Source organism: Uranotaenia lowii, chromosome 2 (assembly GCF_029784155.1).
Source record: "Uranotaenia lowii strain MFRU-FL chromosome 2, ASM2978415v1, whole genome shotgun sequence".
NCBI classification, from domain to species: domain Eukaryota; kingdom Metazoa; phylum Arthropoda; class Insecta; order Diptera; family Culicidae; genus Uranotaenia; species Uranotaenia lowii.
In genome coordinates this window covers 303,771,993-303,796,826 of record NC_073692.1, presented here as the reverse complement: position 1 = coordinate 303,796,826, position 24,834 = coordinate 303,771,993, and the positions used below count along the sequence as shown (strand labels likewise).

The 24,834-nt window shown below is 34.8% G+C and overlaps 2 protein-coding genes and 1 long non-coding RNA gene across 3 annotated transcripts in view; all 3 read left to right on the top strand.

Annotated features, from left to right (window-relative positions):
• The window catches only part of LOC129743922 (alpha-L-iduronidase), a 72,480-nt gene extending 56,230 nt beyond the window's left edge, over nucleotides 1–16,250 (top strand). The window contains exon 7 of the mRNA XM_055736162.1: nucleotides 15,872–16,250. Within this exon, the coding sequence (XP_055592137.1) occupies nucleotides 15,872–15,948 (77 nt within the window). The 3' untranslated portion in view covers nucleotides 15,949–16,250. The remainder of the gene's footprint in view (nucleotides 1–15,871) is intronic.
• LOC129743926 (uncharacterized) lies at nucleotides 767–1,502 on the top strand. The gene is made up of 3 exons (XM_055736165.1): nucleotides 767–880; nucleotides 976–1,083; nucleotides 1,155–1,502. Exons 1-3 carry the CDS (start codon nucleotides 768–770, stop codon nucleotides 1,273–1,275), a joined length of 342 nt encoding a protein of 113 aa, XP_055592140.1. The 5' UTR covers nucleotide 767; the 3' UTR covers nucleotides 1,276–1,502.
• Nucleotides 1,742–2,417, top strand: LOC129743928 (uncharacterized). The gene is made up of 3 exons (XR_008736738.1): nucleotides 1,742–1,877; nucleotides 1,975–2,004; nucleotides 2,087–2,417. It is a non-coding gene; the product is annotated as an uncharacterized LOC129743928 (long non-coding RNA).
• Nucleotides 16,251–24,834: the final 8,584 nt, after the last annotated feature.

Sequence of the window (24,834 nt, the reverse complement as noted above, 5' to 3'; positions counted from 1 at the left end):
GCGGATTGCTTTTGCTCAATTTTTCTTACATGACTGGTATTTACACGGTTTTTTCACGGTTTTTGAGAATAAACACGTTATTTGAAAGAAATATTTTAACTAAAACGGTGGATTTCATACCGCGAAAAAACCTTCGTATGATAACAAATATATTTCAATTTTTTTTTTGAAATTTGAGTAAAAAAAGGTAATTTAACTGAGATTCCACGAAAAATTAAGATCTGTAATCATTTCTAAGCAACTTAAAAAATATTTTATTCATACTAAAGTTATTTACATTGGATTGGTTGATCGTGCTGTTTATTTTGAGGAAAATACGTTTTTGAAAATTTTTTGTGTTGAACGAATGAACTAAGGCTAATGTTTGATTTTTCCAGTGTAAGTCAGTGAACTTTGTAAAAGTTTTCCAAGAAAAAAGCGGGACATTTTGAGGAAAAAGCGGGACGGCGGGACATTCATCAAAAAAGCGGGACATGTCCCGCTTTTGCGGGACGGATGGCAACCCTAGCCTATGGTCTATCCGTCATCGTTTAAAATCTACACGGTAAATTTAGATTATTCAGAGACTGAATAATTTCGGTTCAGCTGTCGCATTATGTACACGCTCATATTTTTTTAACCATAAATGATTGTTTTTCATACATTTTATGGTATTTTTAGTAGAACTGCTAAAATTATTATTTTTCAACCGTTATGAATTGTTAAATTTCAACCATTTTCCGAGTTTATGAAGAAAACTTTGATAATGGTTGAAGTTAAACAAAAAAATGACTGAAAAAACAGGAGCCATGTTTTCATTCGCTGAAGTGTTTGTTTTGTTTGTGATTCTACGTTGGACTAAATTTCTTAAAAATCACTTGAATTGCTTGACATACAAACTGTAAGTATTGTTCTTGTAATATCTATGTTAATTCAATAAATAGAAATTGTGTTCAGATAGATCATTAACGTCACTCTTTCAAATTCAATTTTCAGACGAGAGTTAGGTTATCTGGGGTCGGAAGCAGCAGCAGTTCCACCGCAGACAAAAATTCGTCGGTTTGCTACTCAACGAAATTATAACAGTTGCCGTTACGTCTTTAGGTAAGTACATATCAATTTGGAAATCTCTGTGAACTGTTCCAAAATTAATAACCACGGAAAATTTATTACAGAATGTTCCGGAACTCCCTACGTTTGCTGCATCAGGAGGTTCCGAATATACACCAAGAAAAACTGGCACCAAAATCACAGCACAGCCGGAAGCTGAACCACAGGCCACCGGCTGAACATTAAAGGAAAGGCAGCAGCGCATTATCCGTAGCAGTAGCCGACACAATCATTCCCTCCGCCGACAAAACTTTCTTCCGCTAATGCAACATAGTAGTGCTACAATTACAATTACAATTATGTTTATTAATGATGTTTATAATACATAATGCATAATATGAAACTTATTGAATTTCTATATATTGAATGAAATTTAAGTCGATTCATATTTAAAAACGGATATTTTCTTTTAATTTCGACCCATTTTTACTTTTTCGACCATGCTTGAAAAATAACCATTATTCAAGTTCTCTGTAGAATCTCATTTTATGAGTTTTCGCTGAAAACTCATAAAACGACTTGATCCACTAAACTGCCATTATGGTTATTTTTCAAACATTAATGGTTCAACTTGGCCCAGCGTGTATGAAGATGAAAACAACTGATTTGGAATCCATCAAAATTCTGAGTTGTTTTCATCTATTGACTTTCAAAGTCTGGAACTTAGCGAAGACGCATATGTTTTCGAACAAAATAGATGAAAACAACTCAGAGAGTTCCAAAACTAGTGTTGATTGTTTGGATGCGATGGTCGGAGACCAGTTGACGAAATAATAACAATAATCAAGGTGAGTGCAACTTTTAATTACATTTACTTTTGAGTTAGAAATTAAGTGGTGTCCAAAGGATAAATAAAAAATTTAACAAATTTATCTTTTCTTCCAGAAATCTCTACGGAAGCCATCATTCACAACTGTAAGTATAATTTTCTCGTAATTTTGAAATGTAAATGATTTTCACCAATGGTGTTTTCTTTTTCCTTGTCTTTTCAAATCAGGTCAAATTAGGCAGAGTGTGCTGGTGGGTTAGCGTATCAAGTGAAACAGCACGTAGATCCACCGGCTGGATGCGGTCAAATGGCCCGGTGGCACTAATTTTTTTGTGGTAAAAATAAAGCCGACCGGATAAAAATGTACGAATCCATCTTTTAAATACACCGCACAATCGTCTTTTTCTTTTTGAAATCAGAAATTCCATTTAAAACCGCTTCAAAATTTCATAAATTTTTGATTTTTTTTCATTCAGTCGATCCATGAACAAGCCTAAACCACCCTGAACAAAAACAACTCAGAATTCGCGAAAACCCCTACAACTCAGTTTTGAGTTATGCCGCTCTAATCAAAATTTGAGTTTTCCTAGTTTTGGCGAATTTTGAATTGTTTTCCTTCAAATCTGAATCAAGGGAATTAGAGTGGGAATCTGAATTAGAGTGTATAATATTGAGGGATGTTTGAAGAAGGACAAAAATTCAGTATGTGGTGAAGTTTCTATTCAAAATGCTCAGCGCTGTTTTCAACACCTTAATAACTTTCTTTCTATGAGTATTATAGATTCTATTTGTCTATCATTTCAAATCTATAATACTCATCGATAAAAAAAAACCTCCTCAAAAAACAGTGTTTTACCGAAACACGCAACGTTCAATTTCAATTTTTCTGTTTTTATTTTCAACTAGCTGACCCGTTGTGCTTTGCTACACCTTCCGGAAATAAGTGTAATTTGTAAAAATTTATTCAAATTTAGATTTTAGAAAGCATTTTTTTAAATCAAACCTCATCATACTTCAGAACCAACAACTTTGAAATGAGAGCTGCAGCTGCAGTTCTGAATTGCAATTCAAAGATGGGATATATTATTAACTGAAACTTGATCTCTAAACTCGTTTTTCAAGATCTGAAATTTGTACTCTGTACCCAAAAAAACCTTTTTAAATATGGTCCCTTCTTTGAAAAGCTCTTTATCTTAAATTTACATAGGAGCTCTCCCATCTTCTTCAATTTTGTCCCCCACTGCTTTTAGAAGGTAGGCAAATTAAACCGGCTCGATACCCAAACAGCACTTTTCATGGTAATGAAAATTATATTAAATTAGTTATGTATTAAATACAGTGCAAATTTCTTTTTTTTTTAAATGAATTTACTACGGTAAAAATATAAATATTTAAAAAAAATATCGGTTGCATCACTAAATAAGTTCTCAGCGTTTTTTTTTAAATTTTCTCTTTGAAAGTCATATATTCAAAAATGTTGGCAAAAACAAATTTCTAAATTTACATTTGTCCCGTATATTGGGGCAAGTGTCAATGCCAAGCTTATTTACAGATGCGTCAGAGTATTGGCTTTAAAATGGATTTAATACGAATTCCTGCTTTTTGTTCTATCAAGTTTCACTGATATATCTGCAGTATTCCTGCAATATAAATTTATGTTTGTTACTCCACTTTTAACGAATGCTGTTCAAAGGGAACGACCTTCATTTACAAAGACATTTAAGAATTTTCAATATCCGCTTTAGTTTCAACATTCGGAATACCCCTTCTAGTCTTTCCAACATATTGAATCATTTTGAAGATGAATTTCTTAAAAGTTCGACGTTTGCCCTTGCCCCACCGTCTAAGTTGACAGAAGGGAATATTGTTTTTAACACTTTAAGGGTAAACTAAAAATTTCTCTTGAAAATGTTGCGTCCAGTTGAATATCAGTTCTAAAGTCTCGCTTTTCAAAAACGAAGCGGAACAAAACATACCAATTCAAGTACGTACTTTTCATGTTAAGTACGTACTTGAATTGGTATGTAAGCAAAAAGTACGATGGTTTTTTCAGAATTATTTAAAATAAAAAGCTCTCATTTTCATTTCTAAACTCGTTTCAGTGGTGTATTTTGGCCGAAGTAACAATTTCTAGAAGAAAACATAATTTATATTTTTTTTAACAGAAAAAGTTGAACGTTTGAACATGTTTTAATGTTCCTTGAATGAAAAGTCGAATGCTACCTACATTAACACTAACTAAATATGGAAGTATTTTTGCAAATCTATCAATTGTTTTTGATTCGATTGATAAAATTCCAATCCGTGTCACATCTAGGCGTCATTTATTACCACGTGCACAACAAATCAAATAAGCAAGAAAAAAACACATCTAGGTTGCATAGCGCCCCACGTGTTTGAGAAACAGGCGCCTTATTGTTAAATTTTCCAGCAATCAATAAACAGTGTGCTTTGGTTACTATCCTTTTGCGACGAAGTTTGCTCGCCCATGGAGACGAAAAACAAACCCCTCAAAGAAAATATGCTTGGTTGAGAAATACGCGCCAAAATATTCCCACTGATCAGTATGCTGTGCCTGGGTTACTATCCTTTTGCGACGTTGGCTCGCGACGCCTCTACCTTGGAGACGAAAAACAAACCGCCCAAAGGAAGAAAAAATCTCGAGAAAATGGATGTCATGACTTTAATTTGTTCCGAAAAACTACAAACTTTGTATGGAAGCCCCCACTCCCTTAAGTCGGAGCGGTTTGTAACTATTATAGAAACCATCCCCGGCCCCAAAAACCCTCAGATGCCAAGTTTCACGATGATCGGTTCAGTAGTTTCCGAGTCTATAGGGAACAGACAGACAGACAAACATTCATTTTTATATATATAGATAATTTGAATAAATCCAGCAAAATACTCACTTGTTTTTACAATGCTGTGGCTACCGGACCAGACCGTAGTTTGATTCACTTCACTTGTCCACTGAATTTTGAAAAACTCTGGTAGGTTCAAATAATTCCAGGAAATCAAGGACTCAAAATTTTTGTTAGTTTCTCGAACATTATTGAACTTTGCGTTGGTTTATGCACCCTGTATCCGAAAATCAATTTTAAAAAGATCATAAATAAAAAAAAACTACTGTAGTTGCTTCAATAGGACCAATTGGAAATACAAAGTTTCTCTGATGTATTTCCATTTCAATTTTAATATTAGATTTGAAATTCGAATTGAAACTAATCCATCTGATTTAATCGAAGTTTCATACTTATCGATGATTCTGTGGTACTTCTATTTTCAATTGTCCTCTACTGAGATGAATATCCCAAATTTCAGCATATTTCTTGCTTATTGAACATTTTCAAATTTTCGAAGGTGATGAGAAACCTGAGGTTTGAAAAAAGGAAAAAATATATAAGCCGTGGGTTGCCATCCGTCTAGCAAAAGCGGAACATGTCCCCGCTTTTTTTTATTGAATGTCCCGCTGTCCCGCTTTTTCCTCAAAATGTCCCGGTTTTTTCTTGGAAAACTTTCACAAAGTTCACTAACTTACCCTAAAAAAATCAAACTTTAGCCTCAATTTGAATTTCAACTCAGAAAAACTTTTAAAAATCTTTTTGCACAAAATAAACAGCATTTTCATATTTCATTTAAGACAATACTGAATAACTCTAATTTTCCTAGCATTACAGAAAGATTCTTATTCAGTTAACTATTCTCGGAGCACGTTCAACCAATGTCATGTAAATAACTTTGGTATGAAGAAAATACTGTTTAAGTTGCTTCCAAATGATTACATGTAAATATTTTCTCTATTTCGTGATATCCGTGGAAATTAAACGTGCTTATTGCAAAAACCAAGGAAAATAGAAGTCATGTAAGAGAAAACTGTACAAAATCAATCCGCGTGAAAAAAAAACCTTAGAGTACTTTCTAAGAATAACGTTGGATAAATATTGGTTATATATTATAATTGAACTGTTTTGATTTTTTTCAGATAAAAAAGATATTTTAAGAGTTTCTCAAATGTCCCGCTTTTTTCTAAAAGTGTCTGGCAAGCCTATAGCCCGTATATGTTAATATCATGATTTTTTAGAAAAAGATACAAAGGCCCACCGACGGGACTTGAACCCGCAATTTTCAGATCAGTACAACGGGGCGTTAGCCAACTTTCAAATACGAAGATGTACTAAGACGAAATTATAACAAACAGTGAGGGGCAAAATAAAGTGTCCAAATGATTTTTTTCAAATTCTTTTATTTTTCTGGTTATAATTCAACGAAAACGCATCGTAATCATTTTTTAAATATTGTTTATCATGTTCTTTTAAATTTTTGTTAATGTTGCGCTGTTAAAAAAGTTAAGTTTTTCGGATAGAAAAAAAAACAATTAATATTCCAAAAAAAACAGGGGCAAAATAAAGTGTCCAGATCGGTACAGCTTCAAATTGATTCAAACTGAAGGCAAACAAGAACGATTTAATAATAGGTATGGCCTCCTTCGGCCTTCAACACCTCCTACAAGTGCTTCGGTATACTTTAAACAAGGTTATGCAAGTGTTGTGGGTCGAGTTCCTCCCACGCATGCTCCATGGCATCAAAATAAGTATTTTTAATTTGTCACACCAGTCTTATCAATCAGAGCATCGAGGATGGTCAACAGATTTTCGATGGGGTTCAGATCAGGACTTTGTGGGGGCCATTCAAGGGGTTTGATGCGGCAGGAACGGGAAAATGACTTCATCAGATTGGCCCTATGCTTCGGATCGTTATTCTGCTGTAAAACGAAGCGCTCTTCGAGGCCCGTCTTGATGAGGGATACGTCGAGGTTTTCCGCAGGATATTGGAATATGACTCAGCTGTCATGATTCCGTCAATTTTTACCAAATTGCCCACCCCACCCCAAGAAAAGCACCCCCACACCATCACGTTACCTCCTCCGTGCTTGACTAATCCTTGGATATGGCAATCTTGGAGCTCCTCACCCGACTTGCGCCACATATGATCCCGCTTCTTCCGGTTGAATAGCTCGAATTTGGATTCATCGGCCCACAACAATGTTTTCCAATACACGAGCCGTTTATCGGCGTGTTCCTTGACGAACTTGAGCCGCTTAGCCTTGTTCACCTGGCTGATGAAAGGCCTTCTCACTGTGATCTTTCTATGGTACTCCTTTGCATGGATGCGGCGACGGATAGTACAACGCAATACCGAAACTTGGAGCTCTTCCTGTATCTGCCGGATCGTAATTATTGCGTTTTTCTTCACTTCAAGAATGGTTTTCTTGTCCGTTCTGGCATCTGTCTTGGGCTTCAGTCCTCTTCCTGGGCGATCCATCTCCGATCCGAACGTTTTCATCTTCTTCATGATTTTTGATACCGCTGTCTTGCTGATTTCGTAGTGCTTGGCCACTTCCCGGTGCGTTTGAGCGTTATTCACATCACGAACAACCAGTTTCCGGATGGACAACGGAATGGAACCAGAAATTTATGCGTTCTCCATATTTTACAACTTATTCGAATGTAGACACCTGTTTGAATACTCCAGAGCCAAGCCAGTTGTTTATGAAACGTCAAAATACACAAAACAAACAAATTCGAGGGGCCTCGCGATGGAAACTTATCAAAATTTTATTGATTTTTGAGTTGGACACTTTATTTTGCCCATTTTTTTTTGGAATATTAATTTTTTTTTTCTATCAGAAAAACTTTCTTTTTTTACCAGCGCAACATTAACAAAAATTAAAAAGAACATAATAAACAATATTTTAAAAATGATTACGATGTGTTTTCGGTGAATTTTAACCATAAAAATAAAAGAAATGATAAAAAAATAATTTGGACACTTTATTTTGCCCCTCACTGTAAGTATTGATACCATTTTCAAGTTATATTTGACTCATAGAGATAAATTCATTGAAATCATCAATAGAGATTAGATTATTGGTTGAAACTTGAAATCAGTTTTGGTGCAATCGCTGTGTAAAGTATGGGAGAGTGGGATATCATTTTATTTGCTCCGTAACTTCTTTATTATAAAAGATAAAGAAAAAAAATGGTATGGTTTCCTACACTTCTAACGTATCATTATCATCACATTTTTTTTGCTTTTCTTATAAATTATTCCCCCTGAGTTCTAACTGTTTAAAAATGCAATATAGGGTAACGGACCTATTTTGGACCGCTTTGGGAAGTGGCTATGCTATTTTCTGAATTAAAAAAGAACATGTTACAATTTTTGACTGCTTTATTCGTTCATTACGAAGATCATGGCTTTGTCAATCAAAACATATCGTCGTTTGTTGCAATATAACAAGATTTAAGCCTAAAAACTCGTTTCTTCGATCATTACTCTGGGCGGTATTTTGGACCACCAGGTTTCTATTTTGGATCATCCTTTGGACCTATTTTGGACCACTCTTGAACTAAATAAGTTTTTTTTCTAAGTTTTGCTATATTCACGACAGCGATTGATGCACAATTTTGCGAATAATTCAGTTAATCTTCTCCTTTGTTATTCTTATAGTCAAGTTTGGTTTGTTCACGTTCATTCATTCCTGAACTAACTTTCATCGACTTTTCCCCAGCCTCTATTTAGGTAAACTAGTTTGTTGAATATTTCTTTCTACAACCTCTTTTTCTAAAACTTATTATGCTTTAAAACAATAATTTTCGGAATGATTAGAGTAAACAGAAATACTCCTCTGTTATATAGTGTGTTTCAAATGTTTTGAAAATCCCGACAGCACACTGCAAACTCGAAAAAATTTGTCCTGCAGTGATAAACACTGGCCAATTGGCTTATCTTTAGGATCAATTTTTAGAACGCAATCTTCTTCAGGCGACCCAATAATAAGTTGAGAAAGTGTGACATCATCACGAAGTCGTGACGATAATTTATCCATTTGACTTCCAAAATCTTAGTGCATTTGGTTTTGCTTCAGTTCTGTGGAATACATAGATTCAAACAAGATAAAAATGTGCGAGAATTATTCGTAACCATCAGCCGAAAAATTCACAAAGTTTAGTTTTATCTTTGAAATATTTTTTGTTTAAAAAAATTTCGTTGAAGTAGATTTTTGATTTTTTTTCAAAAGTTGCATAACCACAGGGACTGAAAAACTAGATTTTTAGTACTTTTTCACGTGTAATATTAAACATTTCAAAATTTTTTTTCCTAAGTTTTGATACGCATTAACATTAGCTCAAAGCTATAGTTGAATATATTTTTTGTGAAAATTGTTCTTCTTTAAAATTGAGATACTATAACCGTTACAAAAATTAAACTCGTCACATATTTGTCGATTTGATGTCGTTTTTTTCCAACCCCTCATTTAGACGTTTATATTGTGAATTTAAATAAAACTTTTAGAAACGTCGCTGGTGAACTGGCAACAAAACACAGACTTCCGACAATCTAGTACTTCACTTTTCTTTGTCGGAAGTCTTTCGGAAGTCGGAAGTCCGGACTTCCGAAGTAAAATTTAGTGTCTCTTCTACCTAACCAAGTTTTTTTCTCGAAAAGCAACCCTGAATGGTTGTAATTTTTAGACCAAACTGTCAATAATTTGTCATGAAGTATCAAAAATAATGACTGAATAAAAAATTGGTGCATGCCCAGTTTTTATTATGTTTTTAAGCTTCTTTAAGCTGTAGCTTGTGACGACTGCTTATCAAATTTCCATTAATGTAGATTTAAGATAAACGTTGTTTAAAGCATAGTGCATAAAAAGTAAGTTAAAACAATGATTGGCTCTGTTTTATGCAAATTTAAGTGAACCACGCCTAAAGGCGGGTTTGGGATTTAGCGAGTTGATTTAATAAAATAATGCCAAAATTTTAAATTTTATTTATTATAAGCGATTGAAATAGTATGCATAATACTTTTCATATCGTCGTACAATGTTTATTACGTTCATGAACAATTAACAGCTAGTTCAATACTCAGGTTATGTTGGGTGGTCCAAAATAAGTCCCTAAGGAATGAAGAAGGACCTATTTTTGACATGGGTCAAATTGCCATTAAAACAAGTTTTTTTGGTTCTTCGAGCTTGCAAACTAGTTTTCAAGTGTTTTTTCATAGCTTGGAACATGTTTGCAGTTGTTAAATTCATCATAGCTAGGCAAAAAACTTCTTGGAAGATGACTTCAATAATGGCACATCATCCTCCTCCTGATTGGGCTTGATTTGGCCCAACTGTGAAAAATCAAAACTTATTTTCAACTTTCTTTCCCTTATCAGCATATTGAAATGAAATTTCAGATATGATTTGAACCTTAAGAAGTATCTTCAACTATACTAGTTCAAAATTTTCATGATTAACATGATTTATGAGGGAAAGATTGGAAAAAAGCTGCAAGGTGTTCCAAAATATGTACCTGGTCCAAAATAAGTCCGTTACCCTACCCATGTAAACATTACTTAAAAATTCTGCAAAAAACATGGCTTTTGTAATCAAACTTGCAATAGGTTTTTGGTCGTCGATGATAACGCACACCAGGGCCGTAGGAAGAACCAGCTCATGGGGGGGGTTTTGATGACAATTTTTTTCCTATAACATTTTTGCTTGAACAATGCCTACACAAGTGAAAAAAATGTATATGTACTAAGTTAAGTTAGATTCAAGTTAAAGTTATTTTGCATTAAAAGTTATTTAATTTTGAAAATTAGTCCTAGGAAATGCCATTTTTTAAATGAAGCTTTAAAAAATATAAGTACTTGTGATATAGCTCAGTTGGTAAATCAGTTGCCTTCTGAGCTAATGCCCTTGAGTTTGAGCCAAGATTAAACATCAAACACAGTTGTTCCAGATAAGTGTATTGATGAGAAAAGTCGCGAGTGGCACAATGATGTAGAAACGCCAATCATAATCGAAAAAAAAGGATTTTGAACGCTTCATTTAGAAAAAAAACTTTTTTACTCACAGGGAGCTAATTCTTTTGAACCACAAGTACAACCATTTTAAGCATGGGTGCAAATGTATCAAATATTCAGCAATAAATGTAAAAAATTAGGTTACTTGTTCAAATAAGGTTTATTTTCTACTTTTGTTATCTCGATTAAAATTTAAGATTTTAGTTTTTAGTTAGATTTTGAAGAATGAAGATTCTGCAATATATGTAAAAAATGTTAAATAAAACTTCCAGCTGAATTTTTACCTGAGGATAAAAAACAAGTTAAAAAATGATCATTAATTTTTTTTATATTTCATAATAAAAATCCTGTGATCCTGTGGAAAATGAAATCTAGATTTTTGAAAAAAAAACAAATTCTTTGAAATGAATCCAGATTTAATTTTTTATGTGTGATTTTCATCAGGTTTGTGTTTCCAAACTGACTTTGATTGAATTTTAATTTTTTTAAAACCAAGAATCAAAGTTGAAAAATGAAAATTAATGAAATTCAAACATTGTTATTTTAATATTGATCATAAAACTTTGAGCAAAATCTGGATACAAACCTGGGATTTCATTTCCTAGTTTGAATTCTGCATTTTGAACTCAAAATCAAAACCTTAATCTAAATTCCAGATAACAAATGCTATGATTTTGAAACCAAAAAGCGAAATTTGTATCAGAACCCTAAACCAGAAATCTTTTATTTGATTCTGAATTTATGGTTTTCAATATGATTTTTTTCAATTATTAATTCGTAATTGAGCTTCTAAATTTAAATAACATTTTGAATGATGAAATTGTTTCAAATTTTTCAATTCTGAACTTTCTTTTGTTTTAACTTTGCATAAAAATTAAGGATTCAAATTTCAGATCAAAATCTTAAAAATGGTTTCAAATTTTCATATTTTCTTTTCATATTCCGAAATTATGAGTTTCGAATCTTGGAAATTTATCATATTTTAGATTGAAATGCATCACCAAGGTTCTAAGCAGGATTCTATACCAAAGATGGTGTAAACTGAAAATCAAGAACAATTAACTGGATACTTACTAGATTTTTTTCCGCAAGTATCCGGGCTGGGCAAATCCAGGAAATTGTATTTCAAAATCTTGTGAAATTAGGGCATACTGTTTCATAATTTTCTCAAAAATCCGGCCAATATGCAGACGAATTTCGGAATTATTTCCATAAAATAAAAAAAAAACTCGTGGAAAACTGTTTTTATTTTGAAACACACATCAGCCGATTCAGAATTATATTAAAGGTTTCCAAAAAATCGTTCATGTTTATTTTGGCAAAATTTGTTTAAAAAGAATTATTTGGACGCAAGGTACATAATTCTTATGACTCAATTGAAATTTTCGTTTGATTTTGCAAATAGAGTGAGAAATTCTGGTCAAAATGCGGACAATCTGGAAAGCTTAGTCCAACTTTATTGGGATTCAATATTTGGGACTGAATTACTATCAACCAGTGAGAAATTTTTTGAAAAACTGATGTAGAATTGTGGTCCTGGAATGAGATTTTGAGGTTTTGGAGTCGAGATTACTACACTATAGTTACTCATGAATCATTTAAGTTGTTCATCAAAATTTGATTAGAAATTTCAAATTTTATGTTCAGCCAAAAAAATTTTCTCTTGGCATTTTTGGGCCTTCATGGGGGGGTTTAACCCCCAAAACCCCCCCCGTTCCTACGGCCATGACGCACACCGATTTTCCACGCAGCAGTTGATCATATAATTTACGAGCTCTTGGTAGTAGCGTGTTTTGGACTCGGCTTCTGATTCTTATATGTCTCTAGACCTAATCTTACATTGGTACGATGTACAGTGCTGATAGGGGATCTACATAAGGGAACTCAGGCAGGTTTCGTTAGTACGCATGACATTCTGGTCCAAAATTTTGTCCACCGGACCCGGTTTTTACTCGGATTTTTTGTCCACCAAGATGCTTTCCTCTACATACTTCCCAATCGATTTTCAAACCGCTCCAATGTTTACTTCATCAATTTTCGCCAAGTGACTTTGCCAAATATTGAGGATAGTACACCATTTGTGCACGATTTGCGTACGATATTTTTGCGCTTTTCCGAGGAAATGCTTCTTATTTTCACAAAATTATAAAATCTGTAACTCACGATACACAGAGTTTCAGGTTAAACTGTAAACAACAACACCCAGCAAAAACACGCAATGAACAGAGTTGTATCAAAATTGTGCTTATACATAACACTAGACACTAGAACGCTGCAAACTTTGTATGAAAATTTCAAATTTATACACTTTTACACATCCCATAACTTTTTTTTGTTACTTTTACTGCCACAAATAGCAATAAAAATTTTGGAAGCGATTCATTCAGTCCTGAATTAGCACAACGAGTTTTAATTTTGTATGGAAAAACAAAAAAATTCATTTAAAAACCGCCAAAGATATACTGGAAGATCAGAAAAATATTACTTAGAGCACCTGTATCCGTGATCTATTCTTGGGTCTTATTTTTACTAAAATTGAACCAACGAAATAAGATCCAGTGAAAAAACGGGCAACCCCACTCGTATTTCATTTACTGTCAAACGGTTCAGAACTGCGTCAAATTGATGTGAGATTGATATGAGATGAAACTGGTATAATGGAACACGGATGCGGTTGCTTGGGTCGGAATTTGGGTCTAAACCGGCTGTTTGGACCACGGATACAGGTGTTCTTAGGATGATTCAAATTCCTTGATTCTTGCAGTACATTTCATGTAAACAAATGACAAACCAAACATGTACCGTAGGAAAGATACTCGATGTTATACCTTAAAAAACAATTCAAAATGCATTTTCAATTTAAGCGTTTTTGACTGCTTATTTGAAAGCTATTCTAATGTAGAGTGAAAACAAAAAAATAACAAAAAACTGCTTTGCAATGAGTTAGTTGATTGATACAACCTTTGCAAAAACATTTCATGATATTTTTGAAAGCCCTAGAAAGCAAAGACTGCCATTTTTAAACATTTTTCAATGGATTCAGATTTTGGAATGGTTATAACTTTTTTTTAATAATTACTTAGCTTCTTTTCATGTTAGCAAAAAATTAAGCTTAAGAAGAGGAAAACCCAATAATTAAACACAAAATTTGTTTCAGGCTAATTTGAATTTTCTGGATGAATTTATATTCAATTTTTTTTCGTCCATACCAATTTCCATACAAAATTGAAACGCGTTGCACTAATTCAGGAATCAACCGAATCATCTCAAATTTTACACCGATGCTTGGTGACCGAAAATGCATCGAAAAAACATTTGGGAGCAAGAAGTCAATTTTTGCAGTGGTCTAATGGGAGTTGGGACACCCTATATTCGGTGATGCAGACGGGAACACGAAAAATAAAATTTTTAAAAATCTAAACATACATGTGTTTTGAACCAAATTATAAATTTTGGGTAAGATCTGAAGACCAAATTGTCAGATGATAAAAAATATCCCCATGCGTTTCATTGTATGAATAACTAAGTTTATAGATACAATAAACATTACAGAGAGAATGCACTGGGGTTGATCTCAAGACACTATTGCAAGCGGAATGAATTGCCAACCATATTGGGAGGGTGCTGTTATACTGAGGCGACAAGCAGCGCGTTGATTTAAGTTCTGTTCATGCGACATAACTCCTGTAATCTACTCTCCATGGGAAAAGCGCGGACCTGCTGAATGCTTTGGAAAGCGCGACAATACTTATGCCAGGGTGTTTTGTACCGCGACAAGTAGGAAATGCCATGGGAATATTGTTTTTTCTCGATTTGAAGTAATGATATATTAATCGGTGAGAAAATTCTCATAAATTCTTATTCCCGCAAAAATAGCTAGGAATTTTGTCGGTTAAAATTTTGGCATTCTCGCAATCCGGATCATGATCTGATGAGTTTTTTTTTTTTGGCTCCCGAAAGAAAAGAGACGATTCCAAGCATTAGCAGATGATTTGTGGTGAAATTCAAAGCGCCAGTATGACATACCAATGCGTTGCTTTGCTTTCTTATTGGAACGCAGAATGCAACGCGACGCTTGTCGCTCCAGCATGACATCAACCTAAAGTCAAAAAAAAAAAGATTAGTTCCAATCAGGGATGCCAGGTGTTGAGGAGTAAAAATCTGGGCAATTTTGAAAAAAAGTGTGTGTGTGTCTGTGCATAGGGAAGATCACAAGTTAACAGTGTGAGCGAAGGGGGGGGGGGGGGGGTGGTGTCTATTGGAGGGTTTGTCTATCCTATGGTATTCGGGTTATTTTCGAGTGTTGAGAACTATATAACAAACACTGATTGCTACCACGTATCATGCCGATTTTATTTTAAGAAAGAATTGTTTAACGAATGATTGGTCAAATACCAATGAATACGAGCGAGATTTCTGTCTAATCTGGCATTTACGGATCAAATCCGATGCATTAATATTGATTTGATCATTCAATTTTGAAAGTCTGTAAAATCTGGGCACTCTCAACAAAAATCTGGGCAAAATCTGTGTCTGACCAATATCTGGACGAAGGGTCAAAAGTCTTGGTTTTACAGACAAATCTGGGCACCTGGCAACCCAGGTTCCAATACCTACACTTCCTTCGATCGAGTCTTTTGAACTTTTAATAATGAACTGTAAATTGTGAGCTCTGATTATTTGTTTCAATTACTTTGAGATGATATGTAAAAACCATTAATGAGCCTTGGAAATAAAATTAATTCATGACAAACGGTTGAAATCGTAGAAAAGATTTTCCTTTCACTTAATGAATTAAAAACACATATGATTAATACACTTTTTTCAGTGCTTCGTAATCCCGTATTATGATTGAGTTTCACAATCAAAAATCCGGATTGCGGATACCAGGAGGGCGCATTTGATTTTCACCTTTTGACTCATTTACATTTTCGTGGTTTTTTTTTTCATTATATCTGGACACAATTGGAAAAATGATCCGGCTGTACGTACCCCGGAACATAATCAACCTGCCCTGCTCGAATTCCCTCCGACGATGGCGATGGCGATGACGCTGTGTCACCACAAATGGCGCTTGGATTACGGGAAAAACTGTTTGGGCTGGACCACCCTCAACTCCCTTTGATGACCAATCACACCACGCTCTACATACAGGGCACTACCGAGTTCGGCCGATGGATCTGCTGGGACGGTTTGGCACCTTTTCCGAAGTTCGTTACTTTGAGGGTTGAATTTTTAATCATTCCGGGGGCTTTTCATGTGGCGGCCAAGTGGGTGTGTGTTTGTGTGAGTCCGAATGCATTCAACGCTTCCGCCGCTCATCCCCCCCCCTTTTAAAATCCCTCTGGGAGGGGTCAGATGAGATGATTCAATGCGGATAGGATCCAATAGTCCATGATGCTGGATTAATTAACTTGCTATTGACTCAGTTATCCACATGGGGCCTTTTGTGAGGGTTTTCAGCCTTTCTGCGCGTTAAAATGCGAATTAAAAACATTAATTTTCGGACGGTATCTTTAATAAAAATTCTTTGTACTCGTTTTAACATGAACTTGATTTATATTTTTATATCCGAAGCTCCATTTTATGTTTAAAATTGTAATTTTTTTTTCGCGTCATGTCAAGGTTTAAAAAATTCATTTTAGATATTTTCATAGTTTTGGAGAGCCCTCGAAATAAGGAAATATTTATTGAAATAATCCCAAGCCATGGCCGTAGGAACGGGGGGGGTTTTGGGGGTTAAACCCCCCCCATGAGGGTCCAAAAAAGCAAGCGAGGTATTCTACTCTACACTCAAAATTTTAAATCCATAATCATATTATGATAATAGAGCATATGTGGCTTGTGATATAGCTCAGTTGGCAAGTCTGTTGCCTCCTGAGCAGATGTCCGCGAGTTCGAGCCCAAGAGTAAACATCGAACACAGTTGTACCGGATAAGTTTTTCAATAACGATCCGCCAACTGTAACGTTGATAAAGTCGCGAATGCCATAATGATGGTAAAACGACTATAATCGAAACAAAAAAAAAAAAATAATAGAGCATATATGAAAGAAAAACAATCTAGACTAAAAATTAATGCCAAAACCTCAAAAATACATCCCAAGTTCAAAATTTTGCTACAGTTTTTCAAAATTCTCTCACTTGTTCATAGACTAAGGTTGTCAGAATTTTTTCAGCACGTATCCGCTGAACAAATCCGGCTGTTTTATGTAAAAACCATGCAGAATCCGGGTATTTAATTTCAAAATTTTCTACCAAAATCCAGGCAATATCGGGCAATTTTGATCAAAACTTAGGAATTGCTCCTCAAAAATCATAAAAAAAAACTTGAAAAAACCTTCCCTGATTTTTTTTTTGAAACTTGCTCCAAAAATTTTGGACGCATGAATAAAAAATATTTTAAAACTCAATTTATTTTTAAAAGTTTGATTTAAAATGAGAATAAGAACAAACCCAGCTTTTCCAATGAAATCCGGGCAACCGAGTCAGACCTGTTTTTATCCAAATTTTATATCAAATATCCAGGCATATTTATATTATTTGTCGGACAATCTGGTAACCTTATCAAAGAAATTCGTATTTTTTTTTGTTTTTTTATTTATTTTTTTTTCTTTTTTTTTATATTGAATATCAAATTTTAAATAAAACCCATTTTGGAGATTCTGATTGTATATTCCCATAACCAAAATTGTATTTCTACATATTTTCGTATTTCTGATTCTGTATCAAGTTAAAGATTCTTGATTTATAATTCGAATAATCAAAAGAAATAAGGAATGAAAAGCTGCTTTCCTGTTTTTTTTGCATTTCATATCAAATTTGAATCATGTTTTTGAGAATAATTTGCATTAATTATTTTACGAATATGAAAAAAAAAATTTTTGTTTTAGATTTTAAATCGAAGTTCTCAAACTTTATTCTAAAACAAAATTTAAACATTAAAAGCTTGTAAGTGGCAATCCAAAATTGAAAACTCAGATTAAGATTCATCATTTGAAATTCACATTTGAATTCTGATTCACAATACAGATTAAAAATAAATAATTGAAAAAATGAATTAAGATTAAACCAGCAATACAGAATTTAATTAAAAGATTCATGAATGAATGGCTCATAAAATTTTGATCTGGGATTAAGATTCGGAAATAGTATTTTTTGTACATTTCAGAATTGGTCTGTTAACACATTTCAGAAATGGTATAGAAATTCAGAAACAGTTCAATTTTTGAATTAAGGTTCAGTATTCAGATTTAAAACTCAGGAATGAGTGAACGAGTTTTTCAATCAACATAAAATTGTAAAGGAATTCAAGAGAACATGAACATAAAAGTTTGCTTCTCAATTGCCAGATTTAATTTTTTTTAATCAGAAGAAGTTTCTACACACAATTCAGCTGAAAATCACAGATATAATGTAGAATTTGAGTTAATTTTCTGTCTTTTGTTTTATGCAAAATATCCCAAATTATATTTAAAAAAAACTACCCACAGGATTTTCATTATGGAATTGATTAGTTATGAAAAATATTTCCTGTAAAAAAAAACAAGTACCTATCTGTTCTTCACCTAAAAAATCTGCAAAAAATTCTGTATTTTCTCAGTGTATTGATTTACATTATTGATATTGAAGTTTTTTAAAGCTGAATTTCAAACTGAAATCATAAATTTAGTTTAAGTTTGCATCGAGTAAATTCGATCCGACAATTTGTTATCGCTTTCTGTTTTTATTTTGAAAATTTTTATTTATCTTCTTTAAAGGTTAAATTCTTGGAATTTGCAAAAGAGTTTGGAAGGCTATTTAGCTTAAAAAGAACTAATTTTATGCTTCGACCTACCAGAATCTTAAACATTAAATTTTAACTTTCGATGAAAACAAATTCTATATTTTGTTTCTATAGGTTTCATAAAAAAATTAAGCTCACCCTTTAAGCTAAGGACCATTTTTCAAAAGTTACGTTTTAATACGAAAACTTTTAATGAAAACTTAAAAATTAATAATCATATAAATAGTAACAAATATAATTTGTTTTTTTTTCGTACGTTATTGAGCAAAACATCATAGGTAAAAACCTGTCACCAAAACCCCCCCCATGAGTCGGTTCTTCCTACGGCCCTGTCCCAAGCTATAGGTTTTCAACTCCTCCAATAAGTTCGATTTGGAGGCTCGATAACGAAATTAAATTTGTTTTCCGATTCATCAAAGTTAAGTTTTCTCAGTAACCTGATTCCAGTTTCGTGAGGAAATTTAAAACTTTAAAAAGAACTCAAGCTGTAGGAAATTTTGGTCTTTATTTTAATAACATTAAATTTTATGAAGATGTACAATGCAAACATCTTTTGAACGATGCTGAGTTTAAAATCAATGCAACATCTTTTTGGGTATATCGTTCAATCTTAAGGGACGTAGATAATCACCAAAACTTGATAATAGGGGAGATAAGGGCATAACGAGCACCCGAGGCATAGTAAGCAATTCGCTTTTCTATAAAAGTTAGCATTTTCTTGAATAAATTTTCATGAGGAATAGTTTCGTACTTTCTATAGTATTAATTTTTCGTCTAAAAAGATATTTCCTTATCATCTTTACAGAAATATTTAAACAAAAACATCTAGGTTCTCAAGTGACGAAAATATTATAATTTTCAAGCACCAGGAAATAAGCTTTTATGATCTTTGAATCATCTTGATCTATAATGTACGCACAGCAACATGATATACCAATTGTTCCTCAATTTTCACCATCATTATTTTTTTGATTTTTCACTAAAATCAATTCAAAAACGCGTTTTTACTTTAATTTGTTGACTCTGGGTGAACAGAGCACAATTAATCGGGGCACGATGAGCGTTTTCTGCCATAGCATCTAGCAGCGAATTTGACTCGATGTAGTCAACTGAGTGATAGAGCTACAGAAAGTCAGATTTTTTTTTCGTCTAAACACCGAATTTTGTTCGGCAACCTTGGTTGAACAGCTTGAATCCCGAGCCTCGGAATTGCCGACAGGCTGAACAGTCGAAGAACAGAGAATCAAGAATGCCTTTATCGCGACGAGCCATGTACAGGAATCAGGACAGAGTAAGAAATGTAAAAGGAATTGAGCCCATATTCGAGGAAGGTTGAAACGGTTAGAATATGGCTTAATAGAAATAAGCGTGAGCATTACGCGTCTTTTGACAAATGAGATTAAGAGAGCGTAGCTTAAGCGTGTCTGTGACTAGTGTCGATACTGAGAATACGGTAGTATGTATGTATAGTGAAAGCGGTTGGAAGAGCTAAACTGTTGCACGCGTTGAGATTGTGTTGGAGAACTGATTCTATGCGGATCTCGTCATGCGTGATGCTCGGCAGAAAACGGAAGTTGAAAAAACAGATTCGACGAGTACGGACGGTTCGCGAATTTCTCGGCTCCGAGAAACTGAACTGAAAACGTGGCGTTCGATGAGGAACATCCCGGCCCGGTCACTACACCATGGTAATCTCGGGCAAATCTGTGGAAGAAAAAGTGAATGAATGTCGGATGAAACCTGGAGGATGATCGATGATAAGAGAAAGTCGAAAGTCGGAATTGAGCAGGCATGTACCGGCTCAGCCAAAGCAGCCGCCCGCTTAAGATATGCGGAGCTAGAAAAGCTAGTTAAACGAGCTTGTTGACGAGATAAGAGAAAAACTCTCTAGTCGAAGAGGGAGAAAGGGAGATATCCGATAACTTTATGACATTTCTCGCTGCCTTAGTGGTGCAAGGACTAATGCAAGAATGCCGAGCAGGTCAGCTGTTGACAGATCGAACAGATCAGCTCAAGCGTTGGACTGAGCATTTTGAACAACTCTTCCGAGTCACAAATAGCGATGGCCAACAGAATCCGCAGCTCGAAGCGCCAACAGTAAGTCGCATTAAGGCGTCAACTCGGAAGCGCCTTTGCTGGCTGAAACAGAAGCAGCAATCAAAGATATGAAGTCCAACAAAACACCTGAGATCGATTGCATTCCTGCTGAAATGCTCAAAGCCGACCCTGCCTTGTCAGTACAAATGTAGCACCTTTTCTCAGACATCTGGGATACTGCAACATTCCCGGCCGACTGGATGCAGGGTATTTTTGTAAAGGTCCCGTAGAAAGGAGACCTGACCGATTGCGGTAACTGGCGTGGTATAACTTTGATCTGTACAACTCTCAAAGTACTCTGCAAAATGAACCTGAACAGGATCCAAATCGACGCTACACTCCGACTGCGACAAGCTGGATTCCGATCCGGACGATCATGTGTGGACCACATCACAACGCTACGAATCATACTGGAACAAATCAACGAATTCCAGGACGGGTGTTCGTTAATTTCGAAAAAGCATTCGACTGACTTAACCACGAAAATATCTGGGCTGCTCTAAGACGACGAGGGGTCCCAGAGAAACTAGTCCATCTCATCGAAGCACAATACGAGACATTTTCGTGCAGGTGCAAAGTCTTGCTCGACGGTGTCTTGTCTGATCCAATCCCGGTAACTGCTGGAGTGAGACAAGGATGTATCTTATCACCGCTACTCTTCCTCATCGTAATGGATGATATCTTGACTGGATCGATTGATTGTAGACCAAACCGAGGATTTCTGTGGAATCCTTCAACAATGGAGCAACTGAACGACTTTGACCTGGCAGACGATATTGTGTTGCTCGCCCAAAGACAACAAAGACACACTAGGATACAAAAGCCAAAACGTCTGTTTTGTGCCAAAATACATGAAACCGCCAAATTGCCCCGAGGCTGATGACTTCGGAAAATTTGAAAAGGATTGGCCAAAAGTGGTGATAATGGTGGGTAATACAACTGTTCTGAAGCTTATGAGTCATGTTCGAGGAAATATGCGAAGTCTGACTTATGATAAAAGATTTTCATCAAATAAGAGTACAGTGTTGGGTCAGGCTCGCGCGAAGGATCCGTCCATGAAAAGGGGGAGGTAGGGGTTTGGGGGTTGGGTTTCGCAATTAAAACTTTGCTAGGAATAATAACAATATAAAAAAAAAACAATAAAAAAGGAAATCTTTTTCTTAAACCATTTTCTTACTCATGACCATCACACAAGCTTAAAGAAAAGAATAAACTCTACTTATAGGGGAGATAAGGGCATAATAAGCACTACTCTTTTCTACGAAAGTACGTATTTTCGTAAATAAATTTTCATGAGGATATGTTTCGTACTTCCTATAGCATTAATTTTTCAAAAAAAAACAGGAATATCCTTATCATCTTTACAGAGATATTTAATAAAAAACAACTAGGTTCTCAAGTAACAATAATATTATAATTTTTGAGCATCACGAAATAAGCTCGTATGATCTTAAAATCACCTTGATCTATAATGTACGCACTGCAACATGATGTACACATTGTTCGCACGGCCTTATGTTGAGTAGAACACAAATAATGATACAGTGTGCCAAATAAAATAAATCAAATTCAATAAAACAATACTTTTTTTTTTAAGTGTGCTTAAAATTTCTGAAACATGCTATAAGAAAGTCTAACATTTCAACATTCATAGCACGCTTCCTAATCGTCATATGAATTTGATGTTTTCGACAAAGTTGCTTCAAAAAGTATTAGCTGTCTTTTTTAGAAGACAGTTTTACTCTATCTTTTCAATTAAAAAAGTCTGTGTGTCAAAATCATGTAAAAACTACAAGTCCTAATATCTGATATTGTATAAATAATGCGCCTTATTTGATGAGCATCTTTGCTTAAGACACCTTTTGTCTAAATCTTATAGCTTTTGCGTTAATATTTGTTTCTAGCTGAATGTCAATTCTGGCCCAATGTGCAATGTTGTTTAAGTATTCTGCAATCAATGATCATGCTTTAAACTCTTTTACTCATTAAGTGTTATTAAAATATTAGGTTAGGTTTTTCGTAATGCGACCTTTTCCAAAATATTCAAAAATGAATGAAAAAGAAATGGAAGAACCATTCGGAATCCACAAATCAGAAAATAAGCGATAATATTTTTTCAATTTTTAAACTCTGTCAACGACTTCCAGAACAAGTGGGGCGGAATAATTGCACAATGTCTTCCTTTTTTCTATCTTTGACTTTCTGTCTGGGCGCCGCGCCGTCTGTCTGGGCGTCGTCTTTGTATAAGCAAAGTCGAACAGCATTCTACTATTGTCTGCATGTATGCACATTGTACATTTATTATGCAGGTTGATGCATCACACCAATAACTTATCCATTTCCGTTTCCAACAGTTCCGAGCAGAGGAAAACGTGCAGACATCCCGGAACAACACAAAAGGCTTTCTTGTCTGCCGGATGCACATACATACGTATGGATCTATGAAGTTTTCAATAGAGTGCAAACCAACATTTAAAAACCATTAAAGGACACTCTTACTGCAAGCAATTCCACTTTTTTTATTTCAATATCAATAATGAAAACAATTTGAAAAAGATGTTTCATCCAAATATATTCTTCTCACTTTCAGGATATTTACAAACATACACTTTTAGATAAAGCATGTACTGTTTAAGACAGCAATGTACCGAACATCAAAACTTTTCAGGAACTTTAAGACGCAAGGATAACCCAATTTGTCCCATCAGCTCAGAAGTCTTCTGTTTCATCATCACGGGGCGTCCGAAAAACGCGGTGTCTCCCTAAAGGGCGACGAGAAAAAAGCCGTTTTCTAATCGAGAAAAAAGTAATTTTCCAGCTCGTTTGGCCCCGTCTCGTTTTTCCGCAGAATGGCCAATTTGACATAACACCCATAACTGGAACAGAACCTGCCAAAGGTATATCAGCCGTTCCGTTGAGAAGAGATGCATCAAAGTGTAATTCTTTATCACTTCCATCATCTCGAAGGGTGAGTGAGTCACTTGTGAACTTAATGGGTGCATTCAATTTTAGGAAAATATGCTGTCTTTTTATCATTTTATCAAAACCACACATTACAAGTTTTTTTTACTGGCAAAATTGATTTTTAAAGCGTTTTTTAATCTTGACCTTTTTGAAAACTTTTTTTTCGAAATTCAAAATTTTTACGATTTGAAAATTTTATGATAAGTCCGGAAGAATATCTCTATGTATGAGATTTTGAGAACCCATTACCTATATACCTATTACCTACTTGATTATTCGAAAGGAGGTAATTTAACCCTCATCCGTCCCATAAAATTTTACCCGTTACAGTCCCTGGAGCAGAGCTGGGAATATTCAGGATATTTTTAATAACGAAATTTCTTGATCTATCTTAGTAGCTTTGCCATGCTCTCCAGTTTCCAGTCAAGTGCCATTCTGTCTGATCACTGATATTAGCTGAAAAGAAAATATCCAGTCCCTCAGATCAGTGAAATTCGAATGAACGAAATTTGACTATAGTAGACTAAGAAATATTTACTGACTGAGAGAAAAAAATCTGTCACTAGTAGTAACTGATTTTGAGAAACAGATCATTCTACTAGTGATCGTCAAACGAAGCACACGCTCTGAAGATGGAAAACACCAACCCGAAAAAGCGATTATCAGGCCAAACCGAATCGTTCAGTCAAATTGCTAGGGCTTGTGATATAGCTCAGTTGGCAAGTCTGTTGCTTCCTGAGCCGATGTCCGCGAGTTCGAGCCCAAGAGTAAATATTGAACACAGTTGTATCGGATAAGTTTTTCAGTATTTGTCCGCCAACTGGAACGTTGATAAAGTCGCGAATGCCATAAAGATGGTAAAACGACTATAATCGAAACAAAAAAAAGTCAAATTGCTGAACGATTCATCGTGACCTCTAAAGGGGCCAGAGACGGAGCTGGTCTCTACGAGCGCTAGTACCTTGGCGCGATGGAGCCGTCATCCGGGTGCCAGGATAAACAGGGCCTGGAGTGTCAATTTGACACTCCTGACTGAAACCAATAGATATATATCTCTTGTTTCCCAAACGATTTTTGCAAAATTTATAGTTTTGGAAACCTTGTAATTTAACCTCAATATCTGTTCCAGGAAATATTCAGCTACAACACTTCAGTTTTCCGTTATTCAAAGTCTTAGAAAATTATCCGAAAAAAGGTTCGAAAAAAGACTGTAGATCTGTACAGATAGTTACAGAATGCTCAAAAAACAAAATTCACTTCAAAGCTAAAG